Source organism: Vigna angularis, chromosome 4 (assembly GCF_016808095.1).
Source record: "Vigna angularis cultivar LongXiaoDou No.4 chromosome 4, ASM1680809v1, whole genome shotgun sequence".
Classification (NCBI taxonomy): domain Eukaryota; kingdom Viridiplantae; phylum Streptophyta; class Magnoliopsida; order Fabales; family Fabaceae; genus Vigna; species Vigna angularis.
Window position 1 is genome coordinate 27,243,488 of NC_068973.1, and position 22,464 is coordinate 27,265,951.

A 22,464-nucleotide genomic window follows, 5' to 3' on the forward strand; every position below is an offset into this window, starting at 1 on the left:
GCAACAATGAGTAGATAAATTTGGCAAGCTTATGAGTTCCCTTTGTTATTGCTTCATTTCTTCCTAAACTCCATTAATCATTGAAATTAACATACTCCATATGTTAATTTGGCAACCTTAAGTGTCATTTGTGATCATCGTTGGTGCAATTCGTTAGAGGGCTTCTTCAATGTCCTTCATTGGTGGCCCTCCTTTTTTTAGTTTTCTAGGTAAGTTTCTTTGTCTTTAATTATGAAGTTTGAGTTTGCGTTTAATTCTTATTTGCAACCATATTTTTAGTGTTTAAGCAATCATATTTTTAGTGTTTAAGCAATCATATTTTTAGTGTTTAAGTAATCATATTTCCATTGTTCATTACTTTGTTTAGTTGACCCACAATGAAAAAACCACATATTAGACTAGTGTAAGTGACAACATGAAAAGAAATTCCCTTTAGAATAGAAATTACAAACCTTAGTGACAATGTTACATTTGCATAGACCATCAATGAGTGTATTGTACATTTTGAAATTAGGCTTAATAAACCTTCCTTCAGTCATTATTAACAATTGAATGACAACAGTAAGGACCACGTTATTTCTCAAGTATTGTCAGACCTGCTAAAAGTTTGGAAATGAAGTTTGCATTACTCCTACTGATAACGACAAATCAATTTGCTAGTTTAAATTAAAAAAGACCCTTTTAACCATTTAGTCATGTTCTACGAGCTATATGGAACTCTTGCAACATATTTTGATGATGAGGATGTTGTTTATCTCAAATTCTTTCCTTTTTCACCCACATGCAGGGCTAAAATTTGGTTGCAATCTCATCAAATTAAAGCTTAACAAGTTGGAATGAGGAGGAGAAAAAGTGTTTATCAAGATTCTTCCTACCTTCCAAATACATCAATGCAAAAGATTCTTCCTACCTTCCAAATACATCAATGGAAAACTTGTCATTGCAACTTTCTTTGTTGCATAATTGGGGATTTTCGCATTAATATGATTGTTCCCTTGCTTTCATGCTTTATTTATTTTTTCTGCTTGAATGTTTAAATGTATTCCTACGTTAGTGATTGGATAAAAACCTTACTTCAAATGTATTTATCATACAAATGTGAAGGGAATCATATTTACATGTTATTTGAATACTTGGAAAGAATAAGATTTTCTTAAATAGCTTGCAAGTCAAATTTACAAGTTAGTTGAAAAACTTATAAAAATAATTTGAAAACACGATGACACATTATTCTTCTCATAGAAAACACAATTCTTTTTTTGAAAAAAATAAGATGAATCGGACAGGCTGACTCGTCAGCTTGTTAGCATATCATTAAAGAAAATGAGTTACATTTCTAGGTCTGTATTGTGTTAACAGTTGGTTCGTCTTAATCTATTTTCAACTGGTAAAAAATAAAAAGACCAAAACGGGCTAAATTAATCCATTTTGTCACCCCTATTCTTGATTGTAATTATTAAGATTAGGTAAGATGAACTTTGATTAAGAAAATATGAAAGAAAAAAACATGATAAATACTTTAAAAATATTATTGAATAAATAGAAATTTTAATAAAAACTTTATCGACAAATAATGTTGCAAATAATTTATTTTAATATTAACTTTAGTTAAATTTCAATTTTGATTAACTATTATTTAATGCTAATCAACCACTTGGTAAATTAGTACACAAAATCTAAGTATTTACTTATACATTATTTAAAAATTTAGTTTTTAGCATATTATAAATTTATTATGTATGGTATATGTATTTTTACTTCTTTTTTTCTCTTTTACTGATTTAATGGTATGAACTAATGTGACAAAAACAAGTCATGTCATAGTTTGGCTTGTCTGTTTCTATTCGGTCAAAACTAAGTTAATATAAAACTATTATAAACTGTTGAAACAATGAAATTCAATAAAAAATATATTTATTTAGTTTAGTCTACGTACATTTTATAATCAGAATCTATCTTAAATTCCTTTAGTGTAGAAAATACCTTTAACGTCACTCTTTATACGTCTGATTCTTGAATATTCAACGTAAAAAATTATCGGTGGCATTTTACGTAAATAAAACAACTATTTAGATGTCGGCTATGGAGGGCCTGACGTCTAAATACTTATATACGTCGGCTCCTCCAACTAGATGCCAAAACTAAACGAAAAAGTTAATAAAAAATAATTTTTTATTCTATTTAGACGTCTGTTAATTGGGGGGCCCGACGTCTAAATATTCATATACCTCGGCTTCTCCAATTAGACGCCAAAACTAAACGAAAAAGTTAATAAAAAATAATTTTTTATTCAATTTATACGTCTGTTAATTAGGGGAACTGACGTCTAAACCCTAAACCCAGAAATTTAAAACGTCACTTTTTGACTCCATTTAGGTGTCCGATCCCGCCACTCTGACTTCTAAAGCACTTTAGACGTCTGTTAATTGGGAGAACCGACGTCTAAACCCTAAACCCAGAAATTTAAAAAGTCACTTTTTGACTCCATTTAAACGTTCGATCCCGCCACTCCGACTTTCTAAAGCACTTTGGACGTCTGTTAATTAGGGGAACCGACGTCTAAATCCTAAACCCAGAAATTTAAAAAGTCACTTTTTGACTCCATTTAGACGTCCGATCCCGCCACTCCGACTTCTAAAGCCATTTAGACGTCTGTTAATTGGGGGAACCGACGTCTAAACCCTAAATCCAGAAATTTAAAAAGTCACTTTTTGACTCCATTTAGACCTCGCCACTCCGACTTCTAAAGCCCTTTAGACGTCTATTATTGGGGAAACCGATGTCTAAATTTCGGCATTAAAACACCGTGAACGCGGGACAACTGTTACGCGTACTCATTGTTCATCATCTTTGTCGTGTTTTCTCTCTACGAGTTACGCTTTTCAGGTTCGTTTTCTCACTTTTGCACCGTTTTAAATTAATTTTACTCCGATTACATCACTCTTTGATGCATTATCTTCCATTTGAACCAATTAAAATACGTTTTCGTTGGGTTTTGGTGCAGTTATTCTCGTTTCCTTGGACGACATTATTTGGCGGCGATTTCTTGCGTTTTGTACTCCTCAAATTCCCTCCACTACACTTTTAAAACCATCCAATAAAAAAAATGTACAATACATTCTCTTCAACTAAAATATAAAGTTGTAAACTCGAATCACCATGAGTCAGGAGCACCTCAGAGACGTCTGACTTGTATGAATCGGACGTCTATATAGACGTCTGACCTATATAGGTCTGACGTCTATATAGACGTCTGACCTCCGACATCTATAGAGACGTCTGACCTAAAGCGTCTGACGTCTCATTAACGTTACCTATATAGACGTCGGACAAAGATCAGACGTTAAAAGCCTAAAATAACAGACGTCTAAAGTCCTTTCTGCATTAGTGTTCGGTTACACTATGACTTGGTAATATATTACTTTAACTAAAATAATAAGTGAGTATATGTTAATTAAATAAATATTCGTGGACTTTGTTAACGTATATATATACCTATTAACTTTTTAGTTGTAATAAGTCAGAAAATATAATTTGGGATTATCTTAATAGATCTACAATCTAGCTCGTTAACTTTATGAGTTTGTTTTAGCTCAGTTGAGAATTTTTTTTTAAATTAAAAAAAAACTAACTTTTAAGACAATAGGCTTTTGTTGGGTTTTAAAGTATAAGAGACAAAAGAATGAAAGGGAAACTGATATATTTTATTGAGTATAAGCAATAAATATTTATACTACAAAATTTGTAACTGATTTGAGAAATATCTACTAAACCTAATTAATTAAAGAACGCATAAAATCCTCCTAAAAATTAGGATAGGAATATATTTTTATTTAACTTATTTGACTCCTTCAACCAAATGTTGTTTGAGTCACAAAATTCTAACAATCTCCTCCTTGACTCAAAGTCAGCATACACTAAGTTCTTTTGTCCTTGACTGTATCATCTAAAGTTCCTTCACTTTTGGAAGTCCCGATCACAATTTCTTGCTTAGTCTTCATGTCCTTACAATCTTTCGCAATTGACTTTTCCGCATTTTCAGCTTTTGCTTCGGGAAGAGTTGTCCTAGGCGGCTCTTCTTCCTCTAATTTTTCTGGTTCAATTTGACTTTCACCAACTTTAACACACACTAGCTCTACTTTCTTACCATTCAGAGATAGGGTTTTTTTAGGTCCTCCGACATCTGTATGTACTAACTGTAGTTTGTTTGTTGCTCTCCAAGATTTGTCTTTTGGAAAAGGCAACCTCGTTTGTTTTCCATATTGCAAAGTTGCACATATGGGTGATTTTTCTCTTCCAGTTTGGGAAGCCCTTGTACCTGCATATTGTCTTCAACCTTGTGTACAACAAACTGCTCTTTATCAATCAAATTCAAACATTTGAACTCTGAATAATTTTTTACTATGTGAATCTTTAATCATGCAGGTTTTATCTTCAAATAGAACTTTATAGCCTTTCTTTAGAAGTTGGCCAACACTCAACAAGTTTTGGTCAATTTCAGGAACGTATAGAACATCAGTAATTAATTTCAAACCTGTGCAACCTTTGATCGCAATGGTTCCTTTGCCCTTCACTGCTATTTTTGCTCCATTTCCAATTCTGACATTTGTGTTGTAGGTTACATCAAGATCTTTGAATAATTCTCGATCATAAGTCATGTGGTTCGTGCAACCACTATCAATTAGTCAACTTTCTGTTGATCTTGTAGTAGCAAAGCTAGAAACAACAAAAAATTCTTCTTCTTCACCCTCTTCAACAACAGCTTGTACATTCTCTTGTGTTTTTGATGACTTGCAGATTTTTTCCACATGCCCTAATTGTCCACAATTATGGCATTTCACATCTGGCATCCACCCACACTTTGTATGTGGATGATTGTTTTTCTTACAAAAAGGACATTGTGGGAAAACATGAGAGGATTTACTATCATTTTTGTGGTTAAAACTTACTGACTTACCCTTTTTTTTTCAGAAATTTAGCTGGCCCCTTCAATATGACCTTTTTCTCTCATGAGTCTTCTTTGTTCTGGAGCCTGAAGTGCAGTCAAAAGTTTTGTCAAGGTAATAATAGAAAGATCTTTTGAGTTCTTCAAGGATGTCAATGTGGCTTCATATCTTTCTAGAATTGTTACAAGTATTTTTTGAACAATTCGAGAATTAGAAATCTCAGTACCAAGAAGACGTATTTTGTTTGCAATGCCGAGAAGCTTGTCCGCATAATTTTTAATAGTCTCTGAATCTTTCATCTTCTGCATCTCAAGTTCTCGAACCAGATTCAAAGCTTGCATTCTTTTGATTCTCTCATTGCCTTCATATTCTTCCTTCAAAAACTTTCAGATTTCATATGTCGTTTATAACGTCATTATTCTATTAAAAATGACTGGAGATACGGCTGTGAACAAAATTGATTTGGCTTTGGATTTTCAAAGCCTCTTTTCTTTGTGATTTTTCATTTGAGTGACCGTAGGATTATTTGGCAAGGGAGACACTCCGTAGTTCTCTTCTACCGCTTCCCACACATCGTTAGCATCTAGATATGCTTCCATTTTGACAGCCCACATTTAATAGTTTAGTCCATCAAATACAGGCACAGAAACAGTGGTAAATGATGTTTGAGATTCCATCTTATGTGTGGTGGCTATTTTGTGGTTGTAGGTGTTTGTGAGTTATATCATAGATCCCGTAAGATTCTTTATGTTCTTGATACCAATTGTTGGGTTTTAAAGTATAAGAGACAAAAAAATGAAAGGGAAATTGATATATTTTATTGAGCATAAGCAATAAATATTTATACTACAGAATTTGTAACTGATTTGATAAATATCTACTAAACCTAATTAATTAAATAATACATAAAAATTCTTCTAAAAATTAGAATAGGAATACATTTTTATTTAACTTTTTCAACCAAGTTTGAGTCACAAAATTTCTAACAATTTTTTACAGTAGAAACAATATGTAACAAAATAGCATTACTTGTTATTTTTAGAAAGTTCAGGAATCAATAATATTAGGTAATTTTTGGAAGGCTCGGGATCAAAAGATTGGTGATTAAATGTCGAATGGGTAGTACCATTTCCTAAAATTTATGTTTGACAAAAACACAATAACACTTTTCTAAATTTCAACCAATGATTTAAACAAGAGTAAAAAAAATGAGTTTTTTATTGAGCAACACTGTAGTCGGTAAGCTACAATCGAAACATGATATGAGTGGGTCACGAATTACGATTAATTATAAGAAAATTAGGTTTGAAATAAGGGGTGATTAATTATTACACTGCATGAAAGGTTTGTCGGCATGTCGATTAAGCCTGTGCAACCTAAAACTAGGTAGGAACAAAGGTGGAAACATTGAATCATTAATGTTTTGTGTGAACTACAGTGACCATTAAATAAACATTTTTTCTGAGTTATCTCTCTTTTTCTGCACTCTTTGCGAAGCTTTATCATAATTACAGTTGTTCTTAGACTTAATCAGGCATATCCAATAGGACAGATACCAAACACTTTTAATTAAATTCGCGGGTGGGTACTAGATTAAGGATAGTGTAGGGCTAGTAGACAACAACAATAAAAGAGTTAATAAGTAATTGAAAGTAAGTTGTTGGATTAAATGGAAGCAGTGGATGTCATCTTTTTGACTTTCTAGGGTTTGTATTCTTCTCAAGGAGACAACCACACCCCTTAATTTCTACCCTAATCTCACTTCAATTGCCCCCAAGATGTAATCATTTTTTTATCAGACTATTTTTACAGTTTAAGTATCCTTTAATCTTAATCGTCGGTTTATGTATGACCACGTAATCCCTGTTTATTTGTTTTACTTCCTAAAACAATTATCATCTTTTCTTAATCCCAAAGCAAGGTTGATATCAAAAGTTTTAATTGTTATTAATTGAGAACCAGTTCGTTTCCAAGAGTAAAACTTGTGAAGATGCTTCCAATTTCATCAAGAGTGCTAATTATGATGGTAAACAAAAAAAAACAAATTAATTATTATCTTGAATGGGAGTTTTTTCATAAATTTTTAAATAATTTAAATTTGACTATTTTTTGGTAAGAGAAAAATTATTATCTTTAAATTATGAGTATTAAGGCAAGTTAATGTTGATATGGGATTGACTTCATATATTAAATTAATTTGATTAAGTTTTTAATAAGTAAAATATTTTATAATTTAATTTAATCTACTCGAATGAATGAACTAAATGCATTGACCTATTTAAATTACTTTATATTTTAACTTATATTTGTGTATTTATTGTCTCATAATTAATTTGATTCATTTATTTGCTTTATCTATTTCATTAAATATTAATTAAACCTAAAAATTAATCTTATAAAAATAGTAATTAAAAATCATAATTTTAACTTATATAATTAAAAATAAAGTAAATTAAAAATCTAACTTATATATAATTATAAATTTAAAAATATTACTTAAACTTATAAAATTTATTATTTTTATTAATTCAATTAAATAAAAATAAGTTATTAAAATTCTACATTCTAGTATTTTATAATAATTTATAAAATAAATAATTTTTTAAATTGACTATAAACTAACCTATAAATTCATAAATAAAATGTTATGTAAGATAAGTTACAAAGTTAGACTAGTGAAAAAAAAATTTAATCTAGTTGTTTTTTAACCTTGAACATCGACATCAACATCGACATCAATCGAAAGACGTTAAATTGATGTTAGAAATAAAAAAAGCGATGTTGATTGACCTTGGAATCTTTTTTGTCATTTTCCAATGTTAATCAACTCTATTTTTTGTTTTAATAAATAGTGATTCAATTTTACAATTTTATGAGATTTAAAAATCAGAAAACCAACAAATGTAGTCCAGTTTTGACATTTTATATATCCGGAACTGAAGTATGAAATATAAATTATAAACAAAAACTATCACAAGTGAATGGTGTTATAGTGAATGTAGTGGTATTAACTTATGATTTTTGGTTTTGATAAGTTATGGTTATTATTTTTGGTTGAGGATTTTTTTTTCCACTCCTTAGAACTCATATTCAAAGGAAAAAACCAGGAGCCGTTACTTTGGATCACTGTGAAGTATAAAATTTATTTGGAAAGTCAATTGTGACAGATCTTTAAACAAACTTAATATTTGCTTCGGTTGGCCGATTTGACAATATTATATATCGATTTTTGATAGAAAAATGTCGTTTTCTCTTTTTCGTCATTTTTTTTTGTTTTTTCCAACTTTGCAAAAATATTTCACATACTTAGACTTTGAATTTTCATCTAAATTTTTTTGTGGAAGCTTCTCATGATATTTTGGTGCTTTAAACAAATTTCAAGTCATTTGGAGTTGTTTTGAATATACTATCAATTTTACCCTAAGTTTGGATGTATAATGTGTATAAACCAAGTTCAACAATATCAATGTCAACAATACAACAAACAAGTTCACCAGTATCAATAATAACAAGTTCAACCTTCTTCAAAACGAAAACAAAAACTAACCTTCTTGAAGGTGGGTTTGTCTGAATAAAGTGTTGCCACCAGTGAGGAAGAAAGGAGAACATGTCTATGCTCCAAAGAGTACCTATGCACAAAACCAATTGATCAAAACGAACAAAAATCATACATAAAATAGTTAATCAACTTGCATTTGTATAAAATGAAAGAAAGATTACATGTGTAGATCGTTGAAAACTTCGTCCGAGAAAGGTTTAAGCAAAGAAGAAGTTTTCGAGCAAAGATAAAGTGAATGAATTTTCAACTTTCCACTTAAATTTTTAATGAATTAACTAACATATAATGTTTGAAAAATGATATTTCGACGTCTTATAACCTTTTGACATCTAAAACTAGAACATTTGACATCATACATAAGTATATAACTAAAGATTTTCACAAAATTTACGAAAACTAAAAATTTCTGACATTCAATAACCAATTAAGGTTAAAAAAGTTTAAATTCCAACATTTTAATTAAACTTTTATTTATAAGAAATGCCACTGATCATTATTTTATGTCAAACACAAGATATTAAAACCTTATTTTACACTAGTATTAACACGTATTTATTATGCAAGTCGAGCCAATCAACTATTTTTTATAAATTAAAGAACGGACCAAAATGGGACGTGTTCTCATTACTAATATATATTTTAATTTATGATGATAAATAATCATATATATGATGGAGATGAAGTGAATTACATTATCCTAATCCATGTAATAATTGCTTCACATAAAGATGACGATGGCAATTACATTCAAGAAGATGGAGAGTATGATCTCCCATATCCTGTTCCCTTTTTTATTCTCATAAAAAAAGAATATTTCAAGAAAACGACCAAAATTATAATCAGGCAATAAAAAAAATTAAAAAATATAGATGGATATTGAGGACGAAGTACGATCCTTATCCCAAAATATATATGCTGGTGGATTTTTGTCGCTGTCCCCTTTTACACGAAGTAAAAATAAAAATCTTCACTTCCCATTACATCTCTTAATTGTAGTGACACGGTGAACATTATTAGTTTAACCTAATGATAACATCTCTTAATCCTTGATGTTTTTTGTTTTCTTTTGTTCGTGTAACAATCGGATCCAACACCTCTCTACCTTCTATTTTATATTCATTATCTCACTCCACAACACGTCCAAGGGAATACAAACACACTATTTCTCGGGAGTAGCCAACACAAAACAACAACCCTAATCATATTATTATATATCAAAGCATAAATTAGTTAAAAATTTAAAAAGTTAAGGTCCCATCGTGGGGTTGTACATAGCATGATTGAGATATACATCTCAACAACCGTTAAAATGACGCTCACACACTGAGACTCTACAAAGGAAACATAGATGCATGTAATAGTATTATTGTACAAATGTTGAATAATGAGTATACTATTTTCATGGAGATTCTGTGATTTTTATATTTTTTTACGTGAAGAAATAAAGTACTTTTGGGTATAAAAGGACGTTTCTAAGGGTAAATTTGGCATGACATAATTTGCCCATGCCCTGCTAAATACAAGGTTAGATGAGCTGGGAAAAAATGGTGACAAGGAAACCATGTTTGCTTCAACAGTGTTTCTCAATTATAAAGAGAATAAAAACAATTTATGGGTCGTTTCTGACCGTTGACTAATTCCTCTTCCATGCTCCTTCATTCTTTCCATAAATAATAATCAATAATACACTTTTTACCGATCAGTTCAACCCTAAAAAATTCACACACAAAAAGGACAAAAGAAAAACAACCCTAGAATATGAAGTAGGTGTTACTGAAACATTTCCGGGTCAAAGAATCGTGCTATGTTCGGTGCAAGTTTAGGTCATTTGTTTTGTTAGTTATCTTTTATATGATCAAACTCTGTTTAAGATTATGTCAAAATTTGACTGAGTATACCATTATGTGAGCACTATAGTGCACTATAATTAATCGAATATTTTGGTCAGAAAACAAATCATGCTTTCTTGAAAAAACATCAAATTTAATTTTAAACTGATTAGGACTCAGCTGACCATGACCAAAACAAGTCATTCATTGATGTAAGGGAATGTACCTATCGCAGTATAAATCAATTACATTTTTTTATTATTAAAAACAATGCACTTTATTTAGTCTGTACACATATTACGTGATTTTACACTCATTTCTTTTTATTCTGAGTAGGTTAACCAGTTTTCCACCTAAAAGCTTTATATTTTTCATTCATTACAACATGTTTTTTAGATATACTTTATCAGTGTTTAGTCTATTAGATTTAAGTAATTTTTTTTATTATTTTAAATAGTCTCAAAGTCACGTATTTAATAGCACATGATATTTGTATTGTGAGAAATAAAAAAAAAAAACCTTACTATATATGAAAGGAAAAACTTTTTGGTTGAATAAAAATAATGAAATATATTCCTATATCTATTAATTTGATATTGTATATCAAGATTTAAAATCCAAACTCAGGTTTACATTTTAGTAACTGAATTTAAGTAATAATATTTGTTAATATGAATAAAAAATATAAAACGGCAAATGCTTTAGAGAATAATTTTTCCTAGTTTGTTGAGAAAACAAGGTATAAGATCTAATAGTTTGCAGTGTCAACTTTTAGTTGTATGAATACAATATATTTATCTGTATAAACAATATATCTTAAAATTGTTGTCTTTTTAAGACAAGCATGTAAATTAAATATAAAAGTCAGAAGGAGATCTAGCTCCGTATCACTGAAAATTAAACTTATATCAAATGTATTTTTTTTTTTATTACGCATCCCTTACATCCATCTGTTAGAATAATTAAATTTAATTTATAATAACTGATTTAACAATACAAAATATACCGCACAAAAAAAATGGTCGGTGCTTGTTGTATTAATTTTCATCAATGGTGCGTGCAAAGCTTAATACTCCGTCAATAGTATAATGAACAGTAATTTGTTAAAAGTATTTTGATCTTAATAACACCGCCAACTTGGACTAGGCAAAAGTAACTCATTTGTACTGTATTATAGTTAACTATACTATATTATATTTAAAAAAACTGATCCATTTTTACTAAAAGTTTCAGTATACTATTTTATGGTTTAGTTTTTAAAAACTGAACTTATAACAGTTTCGGTTCAGTTAATTGTGAGAATTGTATCTACTCTTTTCTCCGTTCAATTGTTCCGCTAAGAAAACTTTATTTAATAATAAAATATTAATAAAAGAAATCGTTCAAATAAAAAATTAATAATAAATTTTTTAAGATAAAATTTTTTTATCACAAACTTTTATATTTTTTTATCAATAAACATATATTACTTTTTAAATAATATTATTTTAAGTAATAAAAGTAAAATATATTTTTTTAAATTTAATTTTATTAAATGATTAAGTAATATAAATCATAAAAAAAGACTATATAAAAAAAATAATACTTTAAATATATTATATTCTTTAACATATTATTAAATATGTAAAAATATGTTAAAAAAACTTTTAATGATATTAAAATATAAGCACACAATAAAATAACTATTTATTTTAAAAATCAACTTATTTTAAAATAAATATCAATATTATTATTTTTAAATGATAGTATTTTACATGCTAAAACTAAAATATATTTCTTAACGTTAAATTTTATTAAATGAATATATAATAAAATATCATAAAAAAATAGTAATGTAGCAAAAATAATTAATATTATAGAAATATCAAATGACAAAAAAATTAACAAACGTTTATTAAGAGTAATTTTTCTAGTATCATTTTTTATTATATTATAATAATTAATAAATATTAGTTTAATTTTTACATAATAAAATAAAAATAATAAATAATTGATTAATAAAACAATTTTACGAGAGAACAAAATAAATATAAATAAAAAGTTATTTTAAAATAAAATAAGTAGATAAAAAGATAAAATAAATTATATACACATATAAAACAAAAAAATATAAATAAAAAATTAAAAAAATAAATATAAAAGTAAAATAATATTCATGACAAAATAAATATAAATAAAAAAATAAAAAATAAAATAAAATAAATAAATAAATAATAAAATAATTTCCATACACATATAATAATAAAAGAAATATAAATAAAATAGAAAATAATAATATCAAATAATTAAAAAGTTATTTGTAAGACACTTATGAATAAAATAAAATAAATATTAAAATAAATTTTAATTAAAAAGAACATGTATTGTTATACTATTCAGTTTAAAAACTAGTACAATTTAGTTTCAAAACTAGTACAATTCAGTTTAAAATTAGTATAATTCAGTTTAAAATTAGTATAGTTAGTAGTTCAGTTTAGTACAATTTAGTATAGTTCAGTTCAGTCCAGTTTGATAAAACAAAAAACAGTTCAGTTCAGTTTGTCTGAACTGTTTTATAGCTCAGTTCACTCTAGACAAATTAGTTTTTAGTTCAGTACAGATTTTAGTAATACAGTGCAGTTCAGTTCTATTTGCCCACCTCTACCACCAACATACTTTTTAAGAGTCTATAAAAGAACGAAGTGTATTCATCATATTTTTAGTAAAACTTATATATGAATATATTTAATGATAAGTAAGTGAAGAGATATAGAAAAACAATATTTATTAAATATATATTTAAAAAAGATTATATTTGGTTTCAATATCAAAATAAACAAATCTTACACCGATTTGGTTATCATAAACCATTTGCTATGTTTGGTAGATACGTTGGCTAAGTTTAGATAAACGTTAAAGGTAGAAGATATAGAGATAATATTATCTTGATTTTTTGGAAAATATGCAAAAAAAAAAAGTGAGTTTTTGGACTAAAGCATTGCTATCTTCTCACGTTCAACACATCCACTAATAGCGAATGTGTTTGTTACCAAATGTGAAACCTTGATAAAGTTCTTCGTTTTTAACCTACAAACAATACGCATTTTATGCTTTTCATTATTTTCTCCTATGTTTTTTATGTTTCTCACTCATGCATTTTCAATCAAGTACCTTAGTGATATTTAGGAATGTTTAGTTTAGTTTAGTTTCTTAACTGAGTGACACTCAACACCAATAGATTTCACTAATCCAATCTTATTATCAATTGTTTTATTACAAATATAGTAAGTGTGTTAATGATGATAGGTTGACATGTTTATAATTGTACAATAATAACACGACACTTACTTTTGAATGAGGACATTACTTTTGTTAAATTCAAAACTTGGACAAAAGCAAGAATTAACTACACCTGAAATAATTTATTTATTACTACTGATTAGCAAAAGCAGAATTATTTACTATTGGGTCAGAGAGATGCAAAAGCTTCATGAATTGTCTTTTTGTGTGTTTTTTTTTTATTTTGAAGTTTTAATTTTTCGAAATTCATTAACACGAGAATGAGACAGAGCGAAGAGTAGCACAACACAGAGAGAGAAAGAAAGAAAGAGAGAGAGAGGATGTTGCGTTCCGCGCTCACAACACAAGTCTGAACAGTGTTTCTCCAATCTCGTTTCTTGAGCCATAACCATCACCAAAACCGATGAACCTCTCGTATTTTCCTGTTTTACCCTTTTCAACCCTCGTATTTTTTTACACTCAAAACGGGTTTTCTCCCTCCGACTTGTTCGCTTTTTGCACTTTAACATATTATTCACGCATATATATATTCCACTTCGTATTTTCGGCTCTGCTCGCACATTCTGCTGCTCCATCGTCTCATCGCAACACAAAGCAGTACTTGGGTGCTACCATTTCTCTGTCTAAACCCTCTCAACTTCCCAACATACAATCTTATTCTCATCATCAACACACCCCATGTAAGCATATATTTCGTTATTACTTCCTCCTTCTGTTTCTCCTTGAAAAGTTGTCTCCTTCCAACTATTTTTCTGCCAATTTCTCTTCTCTTTTGATTCCCTTGTCTTCGTCGGGTTTTAAATTCTAAGGGTTTTGCAATTTCCACATACCCTTTTTTTGTGGGTTCATTTGTGTTTTCTTTTTCATAAAAAAAGTTCTCATTTTTTGATTTCTCGAAAGCGGTTTGCGCTTTACATTCCCAGTTGTCGAATGTAATAAGACCAGGTTAAATGGGTGTGGATTGGGATCTATGTTGGATCTCTCGGTATCTGTTGTTTTATTAAATTATTATCATCTTTGTTGTGTGGTTTAGTGAAATGTTTATTATGGCTAATATTGGTTTCTGTGCTGCTTTTTTTTTAATGCGTAGTTCATGATCTGGGTGGCTTCGTCTGGAGAGAGAAAAAAATTGGATTTTGACAAATTCCTTGGGTATAAAATGTTGCTTCTTTGAGGGGGGTCTCATGGGTTGAATTCAGAGAATCATGGGTAGCTTCAGCGAAGACGATGAATGTCGGTTTTTCGATGCTCAAGAGGATGTTTTGTCTATAGCGGATGATGAAGGGGTATCCAATGCTTTCGATTATGGATTGTGGATTCGGAGTCCAAGGAGTGTTAGAGAGCGTAAGGGCAGGTTTATGAAGAGTATGGGACTGAGTAGCATGGATTTGACTGCCCTAGGAACTGAAAATTCAGTAGATGTGGGTAGTGTTCTGTGTGAAGAGGGAAATGATAGAGTTGAATTTACTAGTGGGGCTGTGACCCGAAATTGTGTTGTGGAAGAAGAATTCTGTTCAAGCCGGACATCAATGTCTTGTTTGCATAGGGAGGATTCTTCAGAGGAGCTTGGTTTAGTGGATAACTCGCCGTGTGGAAATGAGAATTTGGAGGGTAATGTGGATCAAGAGGGGCTGGAGAGTAGGGAGATGAGTGATGGAAGAGATCTGGATTCAGATCGATTGGTGGTTATGGCAGAGCCTAAGGATTCAGGGAATGGCTTTAGGGAAACGGATGCCAATGCTTCTGTTCGGAGGACAAAGGGTTGGTTCAGGAAGTTGCGGTCAATATCATGCATGGTTAATAGTCATGGGGAAGGTGATTTTGGAAGAGGAGAAGGCCTCGATGAAATGCCAGGGTGTAGGCTTCCGAAAGTTAAGGTCCGTCAGTCAAAGAAGCCAATGAAGGAACTTTCAGCTCTTTACATGAGGCAAGATATCAAAGCTCATGAAGGTTCAATTTTGACCATGAAGTTCAGTCCTGATGGGCAGTATCTTGCTAGTGGTGGTGAAGATGGGGTTGTGCGCTTGTGGCAAGTGGTTGAGGAGGATAGATGTAATGAAGTTGATATTCCAGAAATTGATCCATCTTGCATTTATTTCACTGTGAATAATCTCTCTGAATTGACACCACTATTTATTGATAAAGAAAAGATAAGCAAACTGAAGAACCTGAAAAAAACATCAGATTCTGCTTGTGTAGTTTTTCCTCCTAAGATCTTCCGGTTGTTGGAGAAACCATTGCGTGAATTTCATGGGCATAGAGGTGAAGTTTTGGATCTCTCTTGGTCAAACAATAATGTGAGTGAATGACATTTATTCTGTTTTTTTTTTTTAATAAACTAAGCACCATACACTTGGGTGAGATAAAAGTTTGGAGAATTGATTCGGTTTTTCATCTTCTTGAATGCAGTATCTTCTGTCATCTTCAGTTGACAAAACTGTCCGACTATGGCAAGTGAATAATGACCGTTGCTTGAAGGTTTTCTCACACAGTAATTATGGTGTGCCTTTGCTGCATTCTTATTTTTTTTTCAGGCTTCTTGAGCCGTCATCCTAACTTTTTTCATCTTCATAAATTATCTCACACTTTGTTTGTGTTTGATACATTGTAGTGACGTGCATACAATTCAATCCTGTGGATGATAACTATTTCATTAGTGGATCTATAGATGGAAAAGTGCGCATCTGGGCAATTTCTGATTGTCACGTTGTTGATTGGATTAGTATCAAAGATATAGTGACTGCAGTATGCTATCGGCCTGATGGGCAGGTAACATTTACTTCAAAACAATTTCAATTTTGTAGAAACATAGACAAAATTGGAAATGATCTTAAGATGAAGATATTCTTTATACAGGGAGGGATCATTGGCTCCTTGGCTGGCAATTGTCGATTTTACAATGTATCAGGTATCTTCTTTTTCACATATATCTTAATATTTTATTTTCCCTGGTTAAACCAGTAAGGTGTCATTTGGTAGATTCCCTTATGATTGTAAAGAAGTTTATGTTGAAATTGTGCTAAACTTGATACTATAAATGCTTCCTGTCTATTTATTTCTTAATGTTTGATTTATTGTTACTGCTGTGTCAAGATTCTGTATGCCTTGAAATGCCAATCAAGTTATGGTTGGCATGTTACGAATTTCATTGCTTATATTACAATTACAACCATATGGACTGGAATTTGGCCTTTAACTCTTCTGATTTTCATTTTTGCTTGATCCAGAGAATCGCTTGCAGTTAGATTCCCAACTATGCTTAATTGGTAAAAAGAAGCTTCTTGGCAGAGGGATTACTGGGTTTCGGGTATTTTCCTTTCCGTCTTTTGTTTATTGTACTGGGTCATATTTTACTTTTTCTCATGAATGTTTGGTTTTCTATATAAGCTTACTTTTTGTGTTGTAAACTGATTATCTATTATTTATTTCAGTTTCTTCCACAAGACTCTAACAAAGTTATGGTCTCCTGTGCTGATTCACAAGTCAGAATCCTTGACGGCCTTAATGTGATTGGCAAGTACAAAAGTATGGCCTTTTGTCTCAACTCCTATATTTATTGACAATTTTTTCAATCTGCTGCAGATTTGTGCAACTGTTTTTCTTTTAGTTCCTAAAAACTTAATTCGTATTAATTTGAATTTTATTTCATTTTATATTCTGTTACTAAGATTCTTTTGTATTTTTGTTCCAGGCCTTAGCACAGGGAGCCCAATATGTGCATCGTTTACTTCTGATGGGAAACATATTCTATCAGCATGTGAGGACTCTAACGTATACCTATGGAATGTTAGTGAGGAAGAGTCTTCTAATCCTGTGAAAGCTAAGAAGATTACATCTTGTGAGCGGTTTTGCTCAAATGCATCTGTAGCAGTACCTTGGCATGGTTTGAAATCTAAAAATATTGAAAATAAACATCAGTTGAACTTGTTGGATAAAGGATCATCTCAAGTTATTCAACTTAATCCACCTGCTTCCTTCTCTCTGAGCCAAGAGTTTGTTTTGGAGTCTTTTTCGAAGGGGTCTGCAACTTGGCCCGAGGAGAAGCTTCCTGTTTCAAGCTCAAAGGTGAAAACATCACTGATTCACCAATCCGAATACAATTTCTTGAAGTCTTCTTGCAAGAGTACCTCATCTGCTCATGCGTGGGGTATGGTCATTGTCACTGCTGGCTGGGATGGCAGGATAAAAGCATTCCACAATTATGGGCTACCTATACCCGTTTGAAAATGAAGTGACTTTTCCTATGTTGGAAAGTAGAATCAAGATTCATTCATATTCCTTTCCTTGGACATATTGTACTTGGAAAAATCCATGCAGCTCAGAGATTTTATGAACGATGTTAAATTTGGCAGTATCGAGGTTGAGGTAAAAACCTTTAGCAGTAATTGCAGTTCCAATGAGTTGTGAACATGGGCTTGTGGAGGGTCCCCTATAAGATTTCAGAGGATTCATATTGCTCATTGTTTCATGACAAGCTGTGGCACTATTGTGGTTGTAATGGCCAAGTTTTAGCTTGTCCTGGCACCCAGGGTTAATTTGCGTTTTGCGACCAAGAATCTGCTGACCCCTAAAAGAGATGCAAAGTCATGTGTTGGAAGTTGGGAGGGGGCCTATGAGATATTATTTTGATATATTGTGGGGCTATTATTTTGCCAAAATGAGAGGAGGAGATTGAAGAGGTAGTGGCTCAAGCTCTCACTATGATAAAAATGCTGCTGGGGTGTTGATGATTTTACTATTGGTAAGACTAACTAAATGAATCTCTTTGTCTGCCAATTTTGCCGTCCATCTCATGGTAGGGCCTCATGTGCCTGAGGATGATACTTTCAAGTGTGGTGAGAATGTGTGTGGCGGTCATTTCTGTTCGAATAGCTGCTTTTGGCTGCCTGTTGCTGCAATCACACAAACAGTACGAACAACCAATCCAGTTGCTTTCTGTTTTGTGGCTTCAGCTCTACTTGACTGTCAGAGTCTTTGGCAACTGATGCACTTCTCATAATTATTATTATTATTATTAACAGACATTCTGAATATGGTCTCAATTTCAGACTAACATCATTTTTTTTTTTTTGAGTTACAACTATCTTATCCTTTTTAATTTGACACCGCAATACTATCTCCATTCTACTGTAGGCAGATTTGTACATTTGTAACCAATGTAAGTAAAATTTTGTGGGCTTGGTGGAAATACAATTAAACACGAGTTCTTTCTATGATGCTTCTTTTTACTTCCCCTTCTGTGGTGTTTTTAGATTTTTGGAAGTGCGTTTATACTTCAAATTTTGCAATGATGTAACGATGACACAGAACTCACCGCTGTTGGTACACATGTTTTGTTGGTACACATGTTTTGTTATACGTCTAGGATATATGAATCTTAGAAGGTAATGCTTATAATTTTCACATCTTTGATGTCTCAGTTCACAACTAGTTTTCAAACACTTGTATTGATGTTTCAAACATCACAATCGACTTTACACGTACGCACTTCCAATGTAAAATCTGTGGTTAAAATAAATTCTGATGATCAGTTACATAAAAATCTGAATAAATGGAGACCTTAGAGATGAAGAAAAGATAAACTTTTTTTCTTGAGAAATACTCACTGCATCATCATCAAACCGAAAGGCCAGAATCATGATTGTTAGACTCTAGCATTGCCACGACGAAAGTTTAATTAATCATATCTACTTTAGTGAAGGGACTTGAGGGGAATAAGTCACAAAAGTTGTAGCCAATAGATTTTGAAGTGACTGATGGTTACTTTGTCCCTTGTCAAAGAACAGTTGCACTAACGCGTTGCTTTGTCCTGCGCTCAAATTATAACCCTCTTTTGGTTTTGATTGCTCATTCACATGAGGTCTATGCTTAATTCAGTTCTGTACTGCTGTTCTCTTATGTGGCTCAAGAGTTAGAGCAAGTCTTTTTAATCAAATGTGGCTTTCCACTTCCTATTTTGATGTATGAGTGATCATCCTTAGTTTAATTAGTATTGAAACACGTAATGACAACGTTGTGACTACAAAAAAAGTACACTATTTTCACATTCAACTGTTCAAGGACATCGATTCGTGAACATGTCCACACATTGCTGATGCAATATTGTCTTCCTGCATATTATAATGCCATTTGATATTTCAAAAGTAAAATACTTTGTTATTGGGAAAACAGAATGTGTGATGGTCACATGGAGGGTACTTATCATTACTTTAATCTTTGTTACGAATGATTAGTAGGCTTTATTCGCTACTGCTTAAAGCTGGTGTTTGGTTTGTCTTCTGTTTCTATTTTTAGGGTTTTTTTTTTATCAATATAACAACACAAAATGGTATTGCACAAAATTAGGTTGTTTTTTATGTATGTACAATGATGAATGATTATTATACCTCTTGTTTACCTTTTTGTTGCACAAAATAGATAGATACACACCACATATTTGGAATCCTTATGCAAAAAACCAGCAATGTCCTGGTGAAGAATATCATGATAGAAAAGGGCAACTTGCAAAAGGGAAAATCAATGAGATAGAATCATATATGGAACAAGATTAAAAATTGGTAAAAAATAGGAGCATTATTTGAAAGAATATTTATGTTGTCTTGAAAAAAACATATTGAATTGTGAATTAAAAGAAAAATGGGTTTTGTAATGTTGGAACACTCTGTATGGTCTATAATTGTGGTAAATAATATTTAAAAAGTGAACAGAGGCGCCTAAAACATGATATGGTGATTGAAGAAAAAGCGTCTTAATACATTTAAAGACCAAAGCCTTTGCAGAGAGAAACAAAAGATGATGAATTAATGAAGGTCATTGGAGAAACAGAAAAGCAAAAACAGGCAAGCCTAATCAAATGCACATGGTTCTGAACATTATGATGAACAGATAATAGACCCAAGAAAGGAATCGAATCAGTGACACAACCATTGGGGAAAAATGAATGATTAATTTAGAGGCAGTGTTTGGGTTTGCTGCAATCTTAATCAAAGCTGTTTGTATTTTGAAATTTATGAGTTGGGTAATTGGAAAGGCTGTGTGATGTGTATTTGGTTATTCTTTTGAATTTTTTAATGTGTGACAGTTTAACCTTTTGAGATTAAGCCAACCATGGTAGTAGACAGTGTTACCCACCAAAGAGCATTGGTGCAGAGAATCAAATGCTAAAAGCTGTGTTAATCAATGAGGAAAAGACAAAAAGCATAACTTTGGTTTAACTTAGCAGAGAGATATGTTGGATAAAATTATACATACACCCGACAAAGAAACATGTAACGATGGTTTTTCCTCTCCAAGCTCTGCATCATCATTATAGTTAGTTAATTGTTCATTGCTTTAATAAAACCTTTGGATTTAATGTGTAGTTATGTATTTTTGTGAAATATTCAGAAAAAGTTAACTACATGTAAAAAGAGAAGAGATTTATAACCTTATGATATCAATTTTTTTATATAAGTTCAGCTTATGTTTTATTAATGTTGTGTATTGCTAATCAATTTTTTCAAAACATTAACCATGCTGTAAATATTTGTTAACAACATCCATGCTTAATATTATGTTGATTATTGTTGTTAGTGTGGGTGGTTTAAACTGATAAAAATAGTTAATGTCTTTTCACATGTTTTATGCTCGTGATTGAATGATATAAACACGGATGACAACGTATTAGATTAGTTACAAATAATGTTTATTTACGAATTGTAATAAAAAATTCATTCCTTTTCCACCTCATTATCTTTTAATATATGTTTAAAAAAATACCTACAAATGTTTTAAAATCTACGGGTACCGAAATACTATAAATATTTAAAAAATATATATTTTATAAATTTTTAAAATAAAATATAAATAAAATTATTAAAAAATATAAAATATAATATAAATTAAATTAAAATTTAATCTAATAAAATATAAATTAATTTTGATTTTAACTAAATTTAACTTAATAAAATATAAATTAAGTTTTATTTTTTTTTAATAATAAACATGAGTAATATGATACCTATATCAAATCTATTTAAAAATTAACATTAAAATACACATAATTTACTATTCACTGCTAATAAATATCCACAGTAAATTTTATTTGTGAATACTGATAGACTCGGTAGTTTTATCTGCAAATATTTGTTTACTAGTAATATTTGAGTTGGGTAGATTGGTCCTTACACTATTGATGCGTTCTTTGTTTTTGCCTATTCAAACTCCATGCGAAAATTATTTTTGATTTTTCATATTGTTCAAATTTTATTTATTTTTTATGTTATGTAAGAAATAATTAAGACACTGAAAAAGTTATGTTTAGAAATTTACAAAATTATGTCAGTATAATCATTAATTTTTATGCATGACAACTATATTTTAAAAATTAAATACTAAAATGTAAAAGCAATACATAAATCATAATAAAAGTTATTTAATAAAATTTTTAGAAAAGGTAATGTAAGGTTGCTTAAGAAATAATGAGCTGTTACTACGTATAATATAAATTTAATTAAGTTAAATAATCGTTTATTATATATATATATATATATATATATATATATATATATATATATATATATATATATATATATATATATATATATATATATATATATATATATATATATATAACCACACTTTAGTGTTATATATTTTCACATATATTATATTCTATTTATGTATAACACACTATGAATACCATAATCATAATATAAGTATATAAGTTTTTGGCTCATGTTCACGTTATAATACGTTTATAATGCGAATAAACTAGACATTTGAATTTATTTATGAAATATTAATGTATTTAGTTGAAGTTCTACACTTATCATATAATTTATCACTTCACAAAGTCATCAATTCTTACCCT

General features: G+C 30.3%; 2 protein-coding genes across 2 annotated transcripts; one reads left to right on the forward strand and one right to left on the reverse strand.

Annotated features, from left to right (window-relative positions):
• Positions 1–4,975: 4,975 nt before the first annotated feature.
• LOC108330414 (uncharacterized) lies at positions 4,976–5,545 on the reverse strand. Its single transcript, XM_017564901.1, has 2 exons — positions 5,462–5,545; positions 4,976–5,320 (listed from the first exon to the last, which is right to left on the reverse strand). The coding sequence occupies exons 1-2, from the start codon at positions 5,543–5,545 to the stop codon at positions 4,976–4,978; spliced, it is 429 nt and encodes a 142-aa protein (XP_017420390.1).
• Positions 5,546–13,910: 8,365 nt separating this feature from the next.
• On the forward strand, positions 13,911–18,824 carry LOC108332056 (uncharacterized). The gene is made up of 8 exons (XM_017567160.2): positions 13,911–14,293; positions 14,704–15,910; positions 16,023–16,113; positions 16,225–16,382; positions 16,470–16,521; positions 16,841–16,920; positions 17,045–17,138; positions 17,305–18,824. The coding sequence occupies exons 2-8, from the start codon at positions 14,819–14,821 to the stop codon at positions 17,835–17,837; spliced, it is 2,100 nt and encodes a 699-aa protein (XP_017422649.1). The 5' UTR covers positions 13,911–14,293; positions 14,704–14,818; the 3' UTR covers positions 17,838–18,824.
• The last annotated feature ends 3,640 nt before the right edge of the window (positions 18,825–22,464 follow it).